Source organism: Coenobita brevimanus, chromosome 14, assembly GCF_032717465.1.
Source record: "Coenobita brevimanus isolate Jiangsu-jjx chromosome 14, ASM3271746v2, whole genome shotgun sequence".
Classification (NCBI taxonomy): Eukaryota; Metazoa; Arthropoda; class Malacostraca; order Decapoda; family Coenobitidae; genus Coenobita; species Coenobita brevimanus.
Window position 1 is genome coordinate 53,806,553 of NC_136967.1, and position 17,833 is coordinate 53,824,385.

Sequence of the window (17,833 nt, forward strand, 5' to 3'; positions counted from 1 at the left end):
GGAATCTGAAAGTTAATGTAAACAAAAGTAAATTTATGGTGTTTGAGAGGAATGTTAAGTCACAGAGTGTGCAGTGAGTTTGGATGGTGGGGATATGGAGAATGTGAGTGCATTTAAGTACTTGGGTAGTGTGATGAGTAAGGATGGAACTTTGAGGGATGAAGTGCGTGAAAGGATACAGCAGGGAAGGAAGGTTGTTGGTACACTGAAAGCAGTGATGAGAAATAGGGAGGTGAGTATGGAAGTTAAAAAGTCACTGCATGATAGTATTGTGATCCCTACCCTGACGTATGGAAGCGAGGCGTGGACCTTGCAAGAGGGGAACAAGTCAAGAGTGAGAGCAGTGGAAATGAGTTACTTGAGAGGAGCATGTGGAGTGACGTGGAGGGACAGGTTGACGAATGAAGAAGTGAAGGAACGCTGTGGGGTGGATGTGGATGTGGTTGAGAAGATTAGGAGAAATACACTGAGGTGGTTTGGACATGTGAAGAGAATGGAGAATGAATGACTAAGAGGGTGTATGTAGGTGAGGTGGAGGGAAGGAGAGCGAGAGGTAGACCGAGGATGAGGTGGAGGGATGGAGTTGAGAGGTATATGAGGGAGGGGGGGTGAGTTGGGGGGAGGGTAGTCAAATGGTGGGTGACAGAGCGACTTGGAGGCGTTTTGTCTGCGGCCACGCTTTGCGGGATGAGGGCGTCGGGCTATAGATAGATAGACAGATGGGAAAAAAAAAAAAAAGTGATCTGTTTTGCCGTTTGAGAACTAGAGGGGGCTATGTAAGAAAAGAGTATGAAGAAACAGGATTTTTCTCGATTGAATCTGAGCGCTCTAACGTTATTTTTAGGTACATTAGCATATGTTTTAGGTGTATAGAGGCATGCAAATTAAGAGTAGATTCTTATAATAACTCCATTTTGGAGAGTTGGGAAGGATTATGTTTGTTAAGGCTTATGGACGCGTCAGCTCCATCCCTACATAGAGTATAACCGACACTCTAATAACACATTCTGTCACATCCACGTCAGCAATAAAACATTCTTTTAACATCCTTGTCTGTCTGTCTGTCTCTCGGCATGACTCCACATTCATCTCAAATAATTCATTTCCACTCTCGTTATTGACTGCCGCCCTTCCAACTGAAATCATGCTTCACTTCTGTAAGTTAGAGTAGGGACTGAATCTCTCTCTCTCTCTCTCTCTCTCTCTCTCTCTCTATCTATCTATCTATATATATATATATATATATATATATATATATATACACACTATCTATCTATCTATATACCTAGGCTGCTTCCCCCAAGGAAAGGGAGGTATACACACACACACACAAAACACTAGAAATGACGAAGAATTTATTTAAAAATACAGAATACAACAGCTACACAAACTGAAAAAAAAAAAAAAGCTGTCCCGGTGAACAGTCATCAGCGTCACACACACACACACACACACACACACACACATATATATATATATATATATATATATAGCCCGACGCCCTAATCCCGCAAAGGATGGCCGCAGACAAAACGCCTCCAAGTCACTCTGTCACCCACCATTTGACTACCCTCCCCCCAACTCACCCCCTCCTCCCTCATATACCTCTCAACTCCATCCCTCCACCTCATCCTCGGTCTACCCCTCCCTCTCCCTCCCTCCACCTCACCTACATACACCCTCTTAGTCAGTCTTTCATTCTCCATTCTCCTCACATGTCCAAACCACCTCAGTGTATTTCTCCTAATCTTCTCAACCACATCCACATCCACCCCACATCGTTCCTTCACTTCTTCATTCGTCAACCTGTCCCTCCACGTCACTCCACATGCTCCTCTCAAGTAACTCATTTCCACTGCTCTCACTCTTGACTTGTTCCCCTCTTGCAAGGTCCACGCCTCGCTTCCATACGTCAGGGTAGGGATCACAATACTATCATGCAGTGACTTCTTAACTTCCATACTCACCTCCCTATTTCTCATATGTATATATTATTTATGCCATATTCTTTCTACCTCAACACAGTTTACTCACTGTGAGAGTCCACTTGTTATTAAAGGGTTAACAAATGCAGTATCTAACGTCGTCATTGAAATAATAAGTCCCAAAATAAATTAAATCAGTTGGAGACAATAAGATAAAAATTACTTCATATTGGAGAGAGCAGATTACTTTAACAGTGTTAAGATGAAGACACTTAACTCTTTCTGGTTAATCAGTGATTTTGTTGAAGGATGTAAAGTATTTGTTGGCCTCTTCAGTATGAATATTTTTTTAACACCTTTTGATACGACAATGCAGTTTATATTTTATTTATATCACCGCCTGACAGTTTTATTCTGCTTAGGACAGATCTCTTACAGTGAATCTATAGTCAGACGCCTTTTCCCATAGGGGGTGGCTACAAACAAATAGCCTCCATGGTGCCCTGTCCCCTGCCATTTACTTGCCCACCCCTTAAATTACACCCCCTTCTCTTATATTCCTCTCAGCTCCATTCCTCCCTCTCATCCTCGGTCTCCCCTTCCCTTTCCACCCATCCACCTCACTAACATTCACTCTCATAGTTAGTCTGTCACTCATGGCCAAACCACCTCAATGTATTTCTCTTAACGCTTCTATCACATCCACATCCACACCACAACGCTCCTTCGCTTCCTCATTTGTCAGTCTGCCTCTCCATATAATGCCACATGCTCCTTTCAAATAACTCATTGCCACTTCTCTCAGTCTAGACTTGTGTCCTTCCAACATGATCCAAACTTCGCTTCCACACGTTAGAGTTGGGATCACAATACGGTCATGCAGCGACTTTTTTTCTTCCATGCTCATTTCCCTATTTCTTATTACTGTTTTCAGTGAGGCAGCAACTTTTCTTTCTTGTTGTGCCCTTTCAAGTACTGCATCCTCCAAACTTCCATCCTTGCTCATCATCCTACCCAGGTACATTCAGTGAATTCATTTCTCTCGAAGAGTACAACATTACTCTTCCCTACATTCACCATTAGATTAGTTTTCTTACATACTCTCCCAAACTCATTCATCAACATTGCAGTTCCCTTTCGTGGTCCCTAACAGTATAATCTGCATACAACGGAACAGGAAGTTTCCAAACGCTGCCCTCTCTCATTAGGGCCGCTCATTTCCACTGCCCTACCTTTCATCTCTTTTATAACTCTATCCATATACAAACTGAATAACCATGGAGACATGACACATCCCTGTTTCAATCAAACATTCAGATAGAAAAATTCACTCAGTTAACCATCCATACACACTGCAGTCCTTGCTGCCCTATACATACTCTTTGCGGCATTCAGCAGCTTCTCATTTACTCCATCTATATTGAATATTTTCCACTTCCCTTGTCTACTCACTCTCTCATATGTCTTCTCCAAATCCATGAAGGCAGTATGCAATTTCTTTCCCTTCTCTAGAAACTTTTCCACTAAACACCATAGGATGAATTATTTGATCTACACAACCTCTTCCCTTCCTGAAACCTCTTTGTCCTTTTCCAAGTAATTCCACTATTGTTTCCCTAACTCTGTCAGTAAGCATCCTGTCACATAATTTTCCTATTAAACTAAAAAAAAATGACCATAAGATTACCACACACTTCTTTTTCCCCTTTTCCTTTGTGGAGGGGAATAATTATATCTGACTTCCAATCCTCCGGGACTCTACCATCCTCCCAAGCCAACTGCTCTCCAAATCCATTCTACTGCCATCTCTCCTCCGTGCGTCAACACTTCACCTCACACTCCTGGGGCTTTCCCCATTTTGTCTTTCTTCATTGCTTTCACTACTTCCATCCTACTGATATCTTCCTCCCTTCTCATCTCCCTCCTTCTCCCAGCCATTCCCCAGCCACTTATACTAGCGTTACATTCATTCCCTAGGTTTAATAGTTCCTTACAGTGTTCTTTCTATCTGCCCACTTTTCCTATTACCATCCACCTTTTTTTTTCCGTCTTTCAACTGTTCTGCATAGCTTTTTACCTACCTCCCTTCTCCTTCATTTACTCCTCGTCTTGTTCTTATTCATTTTCTTCTTGAAATTATCCTATTCCTCCTCTGGCTTTTTTTCCCCTATGTCCATGCATTCTTCGGCCTCCTCTCCTCCTCTTCCTCCTCCTCCTCTATATTATTCAAGAAACTAAATACATTACCTTCTGCTTGCTATGCTCAAACCTCTGCATACTTCTTGCTTGTTGCCATCAGCTTGGCTATTTTTCTGCTTCATTTTCTTCTTCTTCCGCCTAATATCACCAAACTATTCATCCCACTCAGTTTCCTCTTCCTCCCCTCCCCATTTTTTGCTCTTTCTTCTTTCATTTGCTCTTCCTCATCCTCTTCCATCTCTCTTCCCTCTTCTCCAATCATCTCTGTACATTGTCATTTTTTAATAACAAATTAGTTACCTTTCCATTGCTTACCACCAAGCCAGTCGCTTGCAACATTACTCGTACTATCGTCTTACGTTCTTACTTCTCCTCCTCTTCCTCTTCTGTTTCCTTTTCCCCCACATCTCTTCTTATGTTTATTGTCTTCCTCTCATCCTTTCCTCCTCCTCCTCCTCCTCCTCCTCCTCCTCCTCGCTCTTCCTTTCTCTTCCTACCAATTCTTTTCCATATGATCCTCCCACCCCCCCTTATTTTTTCTTTCTCCTCCTCCTTTTCTTCTTCTCATTCTATTCATCTCTTTCCTTTAACGATTAAACTTAGAGGAGGTTTTCCTCGCCATCTTCACACATCCGAATTAGCTGCAGGCGACATTCTTTCCCCATTTGTGATTCTTTTTTTCATCTTCCCCTTCTTCCAAATGCGTCACTTGTTTTTTTTCTCTCTTAGTTATGGTTTTCGCTCCCTTCTCCTCCTATTCTTCTTCTCCCTACCTCCCTTGGATCATACTCCATCTCCCTCTCTTTAGCATTCCCCTTCCTGTCATCTTCCCATTTTTTCCCTCCCCTTTTTTTCAGTTCTTCCACCCCCTTTTGTTCCTCTTCTTCCCACGTATTAATGCAGCTTCTCTGTTTTCCTTCCCTCCACACACACACACACACACACACACACACACACACACACACACACACACACACACACACACACACACATATCCTTCTTGTTGACAAATTCATGTCTGTCAACTGCACAAAGACCATTAAGGTAGATAATCAGTTTTTGCCATGCCCCAGTCTCCTACTGAACACGACCTGCAACAGTCGAATTCACCCCGATGTCCCCAGTGGCACTACATGGTGAACAGAAGCAAGGAGGAAACGACCTAAACAGAAGCAAGGAGGAAACGACCTAAACAGAAGCAAGGAGGAAACGACCTAAACAGAAGCAAGGAGGAAACGACCTAAACAGAAGCAAGGAGGAAACGACCTAAACAGAAGCAAGGAGGAAACGACCTAAGCAGAAACAAGAAGGAAACGACCTAAATCTAAAAGTCTAACTGGCCCGGCAATTGCTAGCTGGATGCGTTAACCACTGCACCAACGGCTCCCCCAGTTGATAAAAGAATGCTAATTTCGCCCAAGTATTTACAAATGCATCGATTCTGGTAAAAACTGGAAAGGAAGAAGACGATATTAAGCATACCAGCGTGGGGCTTGGAAAGTGTACGAGTCAGGTGGCTTAGAGACGTGGGGAAGAGAGATTGTACGAGTCAGGTGACTTAGAGGAAGAGGAGGAGGAGAAAAAGGATGAGCAGAAGAAGACCGAGAACAAGGTGGTGGAGTCAAAAATAGGAGAGACTGACAATAGGGTGGAGAGAAAAGGTGAGATAGGAAAGAATGAAGATTGAGAAGTTGACTTGGAAGTTGTAAGAGAGTGAGGTGGTTTAGAGGAGAATGTGAGGTCAGATTGTCATTTCTCCCAAAATAAGATATTTTCCCCATGAAAAGTTTGTCAGAGCTGACCAAAGTACACCAAATACGCTAGAAATTATATTTTCATGAAGACACATGTTGACGAATGAAAAAGTGAAAGAACGTTGTGGGGTGGATGTGGATGTGATTGAGAGAATTAGGAGAAATACACTGAGGTGGTTTGGACTTGTGGAGAGAATGGAGAATGAAAGACTGACTAAGAGGGTGAAGTGGAGGGAGGGAGAGGGAGGGGGAGACCGAGGATGAGGTGAAGGGATGGAGTTGAGCGGTATATGAGGGAGGGGGGAGTGAGTTAGGGAGAGGGCAGTCAAATGGTGGGTGACAGAGCAACTTGGAGGTGTTTTGTCTGCGGCCACCCTTTGCGGGATTAGGGCGTCAGGCTATAGATAGATAGATGGACAGATGTTAAAAAAAATAATTGCTTCTATGTTAGAACAAATTTTATCAAGAACTACTTTTACACAAAGAATAAGAGACATGTGAAATACGAGTATCTCCATTTTTTCCCTTCATGTTTCCTGCAACAGTAAACCTTTTTTACAGCAGGGAAACTATCACGCTAGGATGGCCTGGTGCTCTGGATGGGCTTGTGTGGACAGAATGGACTGGCAGGACAATGCGGAAAAAAAAAAAAAAATGCTCTACGGTCGCAGTTTGAATGGTTTGGGTGATGTCTTAACGTATCTCTCAGCGATATATTCTGCATATTACACCTCAGTGCCTCAAGTATGTCATTGATGCAAACTGTGTCGATATTAAAACAGTATAAACATAAAAGAGCATATTATTAAGATGTAAGAAGCAAAATAAATCAATAAAAAAGAGGTGCTACGAGACCTCCAATGCCACATAAAATACGATCACTGGACAGAATGGGCCACAGTGTGGTGGACAGACTGGTGATGCGGACAGAACAAGCTCTCAGCAAATAAGAGGCCAGGCAGAATGATGTTACCTAGTGGTGGTGTGGCCAGCTTAGCACAATATCCGCCACTACCACATGCCACAACATCTTGGGTCGTATCCTGGTGGCTGGATCCGCTGCTCTTGACAGTTACGCCCTCCTTTAAAGTCCTGCGGAAGGGGTATCTTGCAGAATATTTTACTGAAATGGTTAAGAGTGAGAAAATATTAGAACTGCACAGCTTTCAGACTCAGTTCCATGTTCTTGTTTGCCTAGATATTTCCCCAGTATCCCTTGCATTCTATACTATAATCTTCCTTTACACTGTACCTGTACTGTGCGTTAGTATTTTCCAATATTTTATTTATGTAGTCCGTATTGACCTTGGGCAGTATTCTTTTGACTTAAGAGACTTCAGTGCACCTCATCCTCAGTGGTCTGTTACAGCGAGTACCCCTTAATATCTACTTGTATGTTCTGATGCAATTCATGTCGACATTAAAAAAGATATAAATAACCTACAAGAGAATGGAAGTGTGCTATAGTATGCAAAATATATCAGTAAACAAGCATGCGGCTCACATTTTCTGCTGCTGCTTGCGTCCAGTCATTGTATAGCAAACATATTTTGTGTTGAGAATATGTCCCAGACTTAAGGTATGCTGCTGTAAATCGAAGTTTAGTCATAAATATGCCATGTAGAAGAAAGGAATTTTGAAACAGAGGAATACACAGCATCACTTGTGTGAATGATAGTGTGTACCATCTCTCTGGGCATGGTGTGTGATAGTTCTGCTGTACGTTAATACCTTTTCTCTTTGTGTCTGGATCCTCCTCACCCAATCTCCTAAGTGAGATTCAGAGTTGGGATGATGATGATGATTAATGTGTGTGTGTGTGTGTGTGTGTGTGTGTGTGTGTGTGTGTGTGTGTGTGTGTGTGTGTGTGTGTGTGTGTGTGTGTGTGTGTGTGTGTGTGTGCATTCCGTTATGGAAAATCAACTTTCAACTTTGTGTACATATAAACATACCAGTTTGTGTACCTGAGAAATTTTCTAATATCGCCGATCCTGACGAACTGAGTCCAGGCATCTCATGTTTCCAGCAGTGTCACTCACACTCCACCTTGCCCAAGACTTTCCTCCGCACTGAAGATTCTTTTTCCAGCTGTCGTAACCTGTATTTGAGTTGGATCAAGACGATCAATGTGAGACGTCTTGTTGTGGAGAGACATACTTGAACTTTTCTTAGCGCATATCGCGGACAGAATTGCTTGTATAAAATTCTCTTCTCATTCGTAAAGCTGACAGACATTGCAGTTTTAGTCTTTTGAGCTTATGTTCAGTTGTGGAGGGCAGTATGCATGAATATTTTCGAGACTATGGATGGTATTGCTTGTTTACGCTTTAATATTAGCTCAGATTTGCGAAGCATGAAGACAAGTGTCTGGTAGTAATAGGTAGCATGCATTCCGTTATTAATGAAATAAACTGAACTCCTTTCGCGTACAAGTTTCCCTGTTTATGTTTTTATCTTGGCCTGGGGTGGAGCTTATTTAAAATGGCCAATGGGAAACGTCTTGTTGTGGAGGAAGATATACAGGAACTTTTCCGAGCCTTTGCCGTGTCGTGCATAAGTTTGTATACTTGTACTAATGCTCTCACTTATACAGCAACTAAGCTCTCTTGATCTTATGGTGAACTGATGTGTAAGGCCGGACATATAAACCTTTCTGAACTTATATCGTACTGTGTATAGGATCGCTTGTTATGCTTGCTTTATCCAAGCTAGAGTGGGTGTTTTTTTTTAATGGATGTGTGTGTGTGTGTGTGTGTGTGTGTGTGTGTGTGTGTGTGTGTGTGTGTGTGTGTGTGTATGTGTGTGTTAACAAAATAACTCAGTTTTTAGTCGATCTTAATAAAATTTGGTGAAGCGGTACTGGAATAGCCACAGGGTTGATCTAGTGTTTATTTTTTTTATACATCAAAGGTCAAGGTCACAGAGTCATGTTACAGAGTGACTCCTCAAGATCAACTTAGTCTGGAGGAATTTCACTCAACCTCGTTCCGAGACATATACAAAGTTTTATTGCATTTTTTGATACTTTGGACCCTACTAATGAAAATAAAAAAGTGCACCCAGTTGGCACACTTAAGCATTTTGTTATATTGGCCAAACTCCAAAATGGCCGCCAGAAACAATGAAAAATTACAATGTTTGAGTACTATTGTCACTAGTTTTACTAATATTACATTATTTATTTGTAGAATTATTTCAAGAAATTCTAGACATAACAAAGTATATTATATATGTGTAAACTGTGAAAAGAAAAATTACTCAGTTAATTATAATTGCTTGAAAAAGGCACCAAATGTGATTACCGTACCCTGTTAGACTATCACAAGGTATTACCACAATATTTCATTTTCATAACAAACTATACAGGGAAACGATGGAGAATTAGGTCTTTCTGTCAGTGAACATTTTAAAATATCTAACATGTCTATTTCAACAAACATATTTAAACCACAATCTATTTTACAGTTAAAATGTTCATATCCCTTATATCAGAATGTTAGACCAATTACATCCTTCAAAAGTGATCAAAATGCTTTTCATCAGAAATATTATGTTGCTTATTAATATAAAAACACTGATAAACTAAACACATTTAAAACTAATATATTAAGTGTCTGTCATTTCTCTGTTCATACTTCCCTCCATACTTTCCTCTTCTTCAACTGACACTCTTGATTTACTCTGAGGATTGTGGCAGTCAGTCCCATGGCAAGCACAACTGCAACAGGCAGTTGAACATGGGGTGCGGGATTGACACCCACACTTGATTAGTGTTAGGATATCAAGTGGTGCAGGAGAAACATCAGGTGGCAAACCAAATGGAACCAACGTGTTTGAACCAGGATCGTTGGTCCACCCATAATGAAGAGGGTTCATTTCTGGTGGCTCTGGATCAAGGGAGCTTCTCCAAATTGCTGCCTGTAAATGGGCTCTGCAAACATGTTCTTCATATGCTTCTGTTGTTGGTGGCAAAGCTTTTAGCTCTGGTGCTGTGGTGAGTCGAAGATTGCCCATCTCTGATTGCCACACAGTATATCTTAAAGATGTCATGTCGTTTCCATTTGGAAAGCCATAAAATACTGCAATTAATTTTATGGATTTAGCAGTAACATCAGTCAGCTCTTATTGTCGCCACCCTAATCTAGTAAGTGTCTTCCCACTCTTTATTGCCTTTAACATTGCTCCTTTACTAACACCCCATAAATATGAAACACTCTCACATCCTGTAACAACATGGGCAGGTAACAGACTGTTGAGAACATCTTGATTTTGTTCAACTGTTGCTTTGATATCTGCACTTGATCGTGAAGGGCTTGTTCCAACCGTTACCATATTTCAGGCAAGATTTTCTTGCTTATAGAAGTGGCATAGCAGGACAAATATGTCTGTGTCATCAGCAACAATTCTAATGCTGTCTTCCTGACCTTGCCAAATGGACAGCTTGCTGCACCACAATAACATCAGCTTCCTCATGTATAGTGCGCAAGTCAGGCCTGCTTCTTCTGATTCCATTACAAAACTCTACTAATATTGGTTCCTTACCCGTAATCACGAGGTGTTTGTCATTGTGTGGCAGTATATCAGTGTGCTTACACAGATACTCACAAATGAGAATAATCATCTGAGATTTATACCAGATAAGCAGACCTTCTGTGGTGGCAGAGGTGTTGCCAATGACAGTCTGTGGCATCTACTTGCTTCCTTCCCAGCTCTAGCTGCTCGAGTTGCCTCTTTTATGCTTCCACTGTGATATCTGTCAAAGACCAGATGTGTGTTTGCTGCTAAAAGACAATGACATATGTACTGCACAAACTTTAGTATATAATCTTCTATGACACCTTTGCTTGACCATCTGACAACCCAGAGAATTGCACACCCATCAAGTATTATAGCATCAGCTGGGACCGTTCTGCGATAAGATACTTCCACTTGGATTTTGGCTTTTAGGGTGGCTTTAGAAGGTGACAGCCTCATATCACCTGCCTTTTCCTGGAATATTGAGGGTGGAATTGCAGCTATCTCATAAGAGAGAACATCTCTCATGTTGATGTTCCTAGAGGTTTGAAGACAAAGCACCCTTGAAGAGATCAGTGTGGTATCACACACAGATATATTGTCCACTTTAATTTTTTTTTCCCTTGAAGTTGACATGAGCACAACTGGTCTTGTGAGTACGAAAACTCTGTGGCCGTCCTTCCTCAAATATTTTCATCATTGCTGCTCCCAATTCAACAGCCCTGTCAACATTGACATGCTCTTCACATATTCTACCTGTAACCACATTAATAAGTCCAGGTGGATGGCATTCTCCTTTCAGTGGACCTATGCAGCTTTGAAGCTTCTCCCGAATTTTTGCTCTGTCTACTTCATCACTTTGTATCCTTGAAGGACTTTCTTCCTTATGGGTCATGACTGTGGATTGTGCGTTTCCATCAAGCATGAATACAACATCTCTTTTCAGTTGAGCGCAGATATGTAGTCCAAGAGCCCGTCTTTTCATTGCTGCTAGTTGATGGGTTAAAAATCGTTAAAATATAATATTACAATGTGTAGTAGTTTACTGGTGATCATTTTGTTTAGTGCATGTTCTGACAGGAAAAGTTAATATTATTATTGTTTGAAGAAAATTTAAAACTGAAAACGATAGCTAAACATGTTTTAGCAGCAGCATCATTCATGCAGGCGGCCATATTGGATTTCGGCCTCCATTTTGAAACGCTCAAGTGTGCCAGCTGGGTGCACTTTTTTATTTTGATGGTTACATCCCAAAGTATCAGAAAATGCAATAAAACTTTGCATATGTCTCGGGACGAGGTTCACCCGAAAATGACCATTCTGCCACCAGACTAGTATGTATTTGTTTATCAAATTTAGATCAGTGTTGGTGAAAGTATGTGCAGCGACGAAGTGGTTACAATTTGGGAACATTCAGAAGTCAAAACCACTTGAAGTGCCTGGGAGTTCCCTTAAGATCGTCTGTGTAACCCATTTACACTCAGATGACAAGTCCTTTATCTCAAATTTGTTCCGTTATGTGATATCACGCTGTGTGGGCCTGTACATTTATCATCTAATTTAGAACTACGTGTGTATGAACAAGCAGATACTAAGTCCCCATCGTTAAAGTTGATAGGCGATGCAGACCTACGCTGACGATGTATCATATAGTCTTTAGATAAGGCCAGCTTAGCCTTTATATGCTGGTGTATTTTTTGGAAGTCTGTCAGCTTCACTTTCACATAATCATCCAAATTATGGAGTGGACTAGGTTTCAATAATAGCGGTGAATAGAGCAAATTTTTATTGAATCCATATAAGATAAAGAATGGAGGTTCGCCAATGGATCTATTAATGGAGCTAATGATTGAGGCCGAAACTTGGGGTACCGTATCCATTCATTCCAACAGATGCTTTGGAAACCTAAGTACCTCAAGCATTGCAGGACCTGACGGTTTTGTCGTTCGACAAGGCCATTGGAAGACGGAAGGCTGCGTATGACATTACATTTGTTGATGCTATAGTGTTCACAAAGCTCATCAAGAAGACTATTGTTGAACACTGAACCATTATCGGTAATAACAGTGGATGGCGTAGTGAATGGACAAATAACATGAACAATGAAGGCAAGTGCAACGCTCTTAGCAGTCTTGTCTTGGAGAGCTACCAGACTACAGTAACATGAAAAATGATCACCTGCCACAAGTGAAGTTAATACTCAGCATCAGACTCCGTAAAAGGCAATTTACAGTAGGGCGGTCAACAGGAACAGTTTCCCATGGACGTGATGGAGCTGGATATTGTAAGACTGGATCAGGTGATCCGGCTGGCCTTTATGACGATTACAGGGAACACAGGAATCACATTGAACATTGATGTCCTTACACACGTAGTGGGCCAATAAAATGAAATATGTGCTTATCTTAAACACGTGTCTTTTCCCGGATGGGATGCATATGTGTTATGGATGATGTGGAGTACTGCAGGCATTTAATCAGTGGATATACCCCTCTATTAAGTATGCCCCAACAGGTAAGGGATGTTTCCCTATTCAAGATATCATCATCTAACATGATATCACCTACTGACACTGGCTGAGTAGGTAATGTCGAAGTGTCTCCTGACTCTAGGAAGTAGTTAGCTTTAGACCACAGAGGGTCTGTGCGCTGACAATTATAAACAATATTTGAGGTTACAGTGGTGTAAGGAACCACTGCCGTGGTTGTATGACGTGAAAGGGCATCTGCAACTACATTTCATTTACCAGGCAAGGTTGGGTTGAAGTCCTGGATAATAACTGACCATCGTGCTAGTCGTCTGGTAAGGTTTCTTCCTTTGAATAAATCACAAAGTAGGAGATGATCTGTTTAGATATGCACTTGATATCCGTAAATTATGTCTCTGAAATGTTTGAAACACCAACCAGCTCCTAAAGCCTCCCGATCAATAACACTGTAGTTACGTTCACTGGCATTGTGGGCACGACTAGCATACGCTTTACATGTTTCCTCTCTGCATAATCAACTTGCATCAATACCATGCCTAGACCTACCCCTGGCGAGTCTGTAAAAAGAAGAAAAGGATTCTTTTAATCAGCGAATGAAGGGACTGGGGCATTAATAGGTGCTGCTTCAGTGTTCCAAAAGCATGGGACTGGTCGTTAGTCCAAATAAACTGTTCATTTCTGAAGTGATTTAGTCAAGGGGGCAGCAGTCCATGCATAACCCGGAATAAACTGCCGATAGTTGCCATTCAATCCAGGGCAACACCTTACATCATCGGTAATGGTAGGGTCTGGGAGTTAGAATCTGCCTTAACTTTCTCATCTGAGGTATGATTCCTTCAGCATCAACCACATTTCCAAGAAATTTAAATCTCTTACGTAGAAAGGTACATTTACTGAACTTAAACTTTAGCCCTGCCATATGGAGGTGATCAAAAACTTTCTGTAGTTTGGCAAAATGTTCAGGGATTGATTTACTCACTACAATGATGTCATCTAGAAAAGCAAAAAGACAATGGCCAATCATACCAACGAATACAGAATGGATAAGCCTCATGAATACTGATGGAGCATTTCTTAGACCAAAGGGAAGCCATATGATATGGTAGTGGCCAAAAGGCGTACTGAATTCAGTTACGGGAGGAGACGACTCTTTCATTTCTACCTGCCAGTAGCCACTAAGTATGTCAGGGGATGTGAAAACAACGTGATTCTGGCCAAGCGAGTCCAGTATCTCTGTTAAGAGTGGTAATGGGAATTAATCGGGTACAGTGACAGAGTTTACAGTACTTTAAGACAGTCAACTATGGATCTAACTTTACCTCTTTTCTTGAGGACTAGGAAAAGCTGATTATTCCATGGACTGATGGAGTGTTCAGTGATGTCCTGATTAAGCATATCCTGTACTGTCTTATCAGTTTCTTTTTGTATGCTATGGAACAATCATTATGCTGGGATAAAAATTGGTTGAGTACTGAGAATCCATTCACTGTTGTGCTTTATCAAAATGTTCTTCCCCACAGGTTCACCAAGTAAGGCTACAACGTCGACATAGGTCTGCAAAAGATTAAATAATTGTTCTTTATACAGATGGAAGTCGTCCAATTTTTCTTGAAAGGTGAGATCAGCTGAAGGAGTCGTAGCAGAATCTGTAGAGTTTTCAATGTTATATACACCAAGGAAATCATCATCATCATCATCACTATCCTCAGCAGTTACAGAGAATGGTTTATGCTGCCACAAATTTGCGGCTGATGGGTACACCAGGAAATTGCCAATATTTGTATCACTTTTAAGATTTAGTGGAGCATTGATAACATTAAATAGGTAAAGATAACACAAATTATCCTCCAACACGGAACACAATGCTGATTCATATGTTAAACCATTCACACAACACTTATCAGGTAAGGTTAATACATTCACTCCTTCTTTTGCGCCTACAACACGGACAGAGGCTTTCGTGAGCTCGTGAGACAACAAAATTATGCACCATTTTGTCACGGCACGTCACTGCTCGTTTCATCCGGCGTGTTGCAAAATGTAATTCAGACTCTTTGAGGAAGTTACGTGAAACATAGATGAATCGACCAGTGTGTCACTGTTAAAGGGGGTGTCATGCGATAATAATCACACATTATCTTCATTACTCTTTATTGATGGCTGTGGAGTTACGGTAGACTGCCACCGAATTCACCTGTGAAAAGTAAGGGTGTGGGCATTTCATGCCTTATACATGAAAGCCCTTTACTGTGATACTACCACAAGCAGGTATCATTTCAATAGAGTGTTGAGCCATGGCGTCAATACCAATCAGATCATCTGTAGGATACCGGAGTTTGTTTGTGACATGACACTGAGCTGTGAAATGTTTCACTAATTCATCGAGTTGCATTTCAAGATTTACTTTGCCTTTCAAATAGAACTTTGATCCTTTAACGCCACAAGCGCGAATGTCAGGTGGCTCATGAATCCAAATCCGTTTCATCTTTCTTTTAATACTGTTTAGGGAGGATTCATATAATAAGTTTACCATAGACCCAGAGTCCGTAAAAGATGTAAGATAACTACACTTGAGTCAAAGGACCAATCTGGCGCACGCCATTTGCTAGTAGATTGATAAGGGTTTTTGTGATAAGCACAGTATTTATTCCTGAATGATCGTGAAGATGATCTACTATCACAACTGTGCCCTCGTTCATATCCTAGTCTGTTGTAACATGAGCTACGCGATGACCAGTTCATTTACAGTACCAGCAAACTATGTTCTGCCTGTAGATTTGGTACTGTCATGAGAGAAACTACTTTGCGATGCAGGTCTTACACGTGGCATGGCTGGTGAACGTGATATGACGTTTTGTCTGCTGAGTGGATGTGAGGTGTGTCCTTGACCATGTGACTGCAAAGACGGTGTTGTTTGGCTGGTAACTGGTTGAAATATACCGCTTGAGCAGGAATGATACCAAGTTTCTCTTCTGTCTGTACAGCTAGCATGGCTATGTTATCCCTAGGAAAAGGCTGAATCTTTAACACAGCATCTAATTCATCATTGATAAGAAGATTTAATAATCTGAGATGACTAAATAACGTTGCTACATTATTTAGTGTTGAAGTGATGTTTCCCTTATCATCAGTTTCCGCCCGGGGACTGTTTCGTAATGCCTCTTAGATGTCCATTTCTGTTGCTGCTGACACCGCTGCCGTTTCTAACAGGGTATTTTGTTTGGAAGGGATGATATCCTGTCTAATAATTTCCAGTCTGTATATGCTCTTTAAGCATCGTGTTTTCTTGTGGTAATAAAAAAAATATATACGAATTTGTTATAGCATTCATTAAAGGAATAAACTTCTCCAAGAATATACACCTGAAGAGAGATCCCAAATGGCAGTAGCCATCGTCTATTTGGCTCCTATGATAGGCGATTTTAGCACTGTCTGTCGTAATTTCCTTGTCTGTAACTGCAGACTGGACGTCGCCAATGAAATCATGTATGCTAATAGCAGGTTTTATTCCCATAAATTTAGGAAGTGAGGTATCTTCCAAGATGAGCATTTGGGTAGCGAGAGGTGTTCCCATATTTTAAACAGTAGTAGAAATAGGACAAGGCAACTGAGAAATGTGTGATGTACTGGGGGTATGATAATCATGAATGGAACTCAGCTGATTGAACTGTTTCTCGCAGATAAGTATTTCCATTTCTCAAACAAGTAAGATTGTCATATGACCTTTCAATATGGGCTGGTTTTATTTCATCTCCGGGAGTATGTGTATCATCTTCAGATAATTTAATTTTCTTAAGGTAAGGAAATGTTAATAAGAAACGAACCGGAGAAAAAAATAATAAGTCCAATGAAAATATTAAGTGAATAGCAGGGACGATTTTTTTAAACTAAAATAAATTATTATGTTCATACGGGGTTTAGGCTTATATGCAACTCAAGATGCACCTAAAGTCAAGAAATCGAAGGTCAAGAAGGAAAAGCTCTTCACGGTAGAGGAACTGAAGAAGTACGATGGGAATGAGGGAAATAAAGGACCATATTTGGCTATTCTTGGCCGAGTGTACAATGTAAAGAAAGGCCTCAAACATGGACCGGGTGGTGGATATGAATTCTTTTCTGGTCGTGATGCCAGCAGAGCTTTCATAACTGGAGACTTTAATGAAGAAGGACTAATTGATGACATAACTGGGCTAACACCAGGTGATTATGTAAGCTTGGATGAATGGGTAAAATTCTACTATTCTGACTACAAATATGTTGGAAAACTGATTGGTCGTTACTATGACAAAAGCGGCAACCCTACAGCATATTATGTTGATGCACAGAAATGGATTGCTGATGCCTACAGTAAGAGAGAAAGTGACAGCCAGGAAAAGAAAATGTTTCCTCCTTGCAACTCCGAGTGGCACCACGAAATAGGTGCACGACTCTGGTGTACCACAAGGAGTGGTGGAGTGGAGCGTGACTGGGTTGGAGTGCCTCGGAAGCTGTTCAGTCCAGGGAAGGGTCAGCCTCGTTGTGCATGTGTCAAAGACACTGGACCCCCCTCCCATGATGCTACACGGACTGATCACAAGAGCCGGGGTGACCTAGACAATCCCAACCTGGAGGGGTACCCTGGCTGTCCTCCTGACCAGCCTGTCTGCTTTGTCAAGGATGTCTGAGGATTCTCTTCAGTATGGTGACATTTTGTTATTTAATTTTTACCCCATTAACAATTAGATTTCCATCCTGAGCTGAATAAAATAATTTGATGGTACCTGCATAGGGGAAAAAAAATAATCCTTGAGCTCAAGATGTTTATGCCTTCATTATAGTGACATCTTGTTTTTATTTCTACTAGTTACAGATTATTTTCTTTCAGCTTGGAAGATAGTTTTGAACTGGATGGTTTTGATATAGCCCTCATCAACCCCTTTGATATGAAAGATCTTATCAAAGAAATTGTAAAA

At 41.1% G+C, this 17,833-nt stretch overlaps 1 protein-coding gene across 1 annotated transcript; it reads left to right on the top strand.

The window, feature by feature from the left end:
* Window positions 1–16,783: 16,783 nt before the first annotated feature.
* LOC145390401 (neuferricin-like) lies at window positions 16,784–17,563 on the top strand. Its single transcript, XM_080265335.1, has one exon. The coding sequence runs from the start codon at window positions 16,784–16,786 to the stop codon at window positions 17,543–17,545; it is 762 nt and encodes a 253-aa protein (XP_080121461.1). The 3' UTR covers window positions 17,546–17,563.
* Window positions 17,564–17,833: the final 270 nt, after the last annotated feature.

What these genes read in the sequence shown, in the direction of transcription:
- LOC145390401 (XM_080265335.1), top strand. Translation starts at nt 16,784, where the DNA reads ATGTTCATACGGGGTTTAGGCTTATATGCAACTCAAGATGCACCTAAA.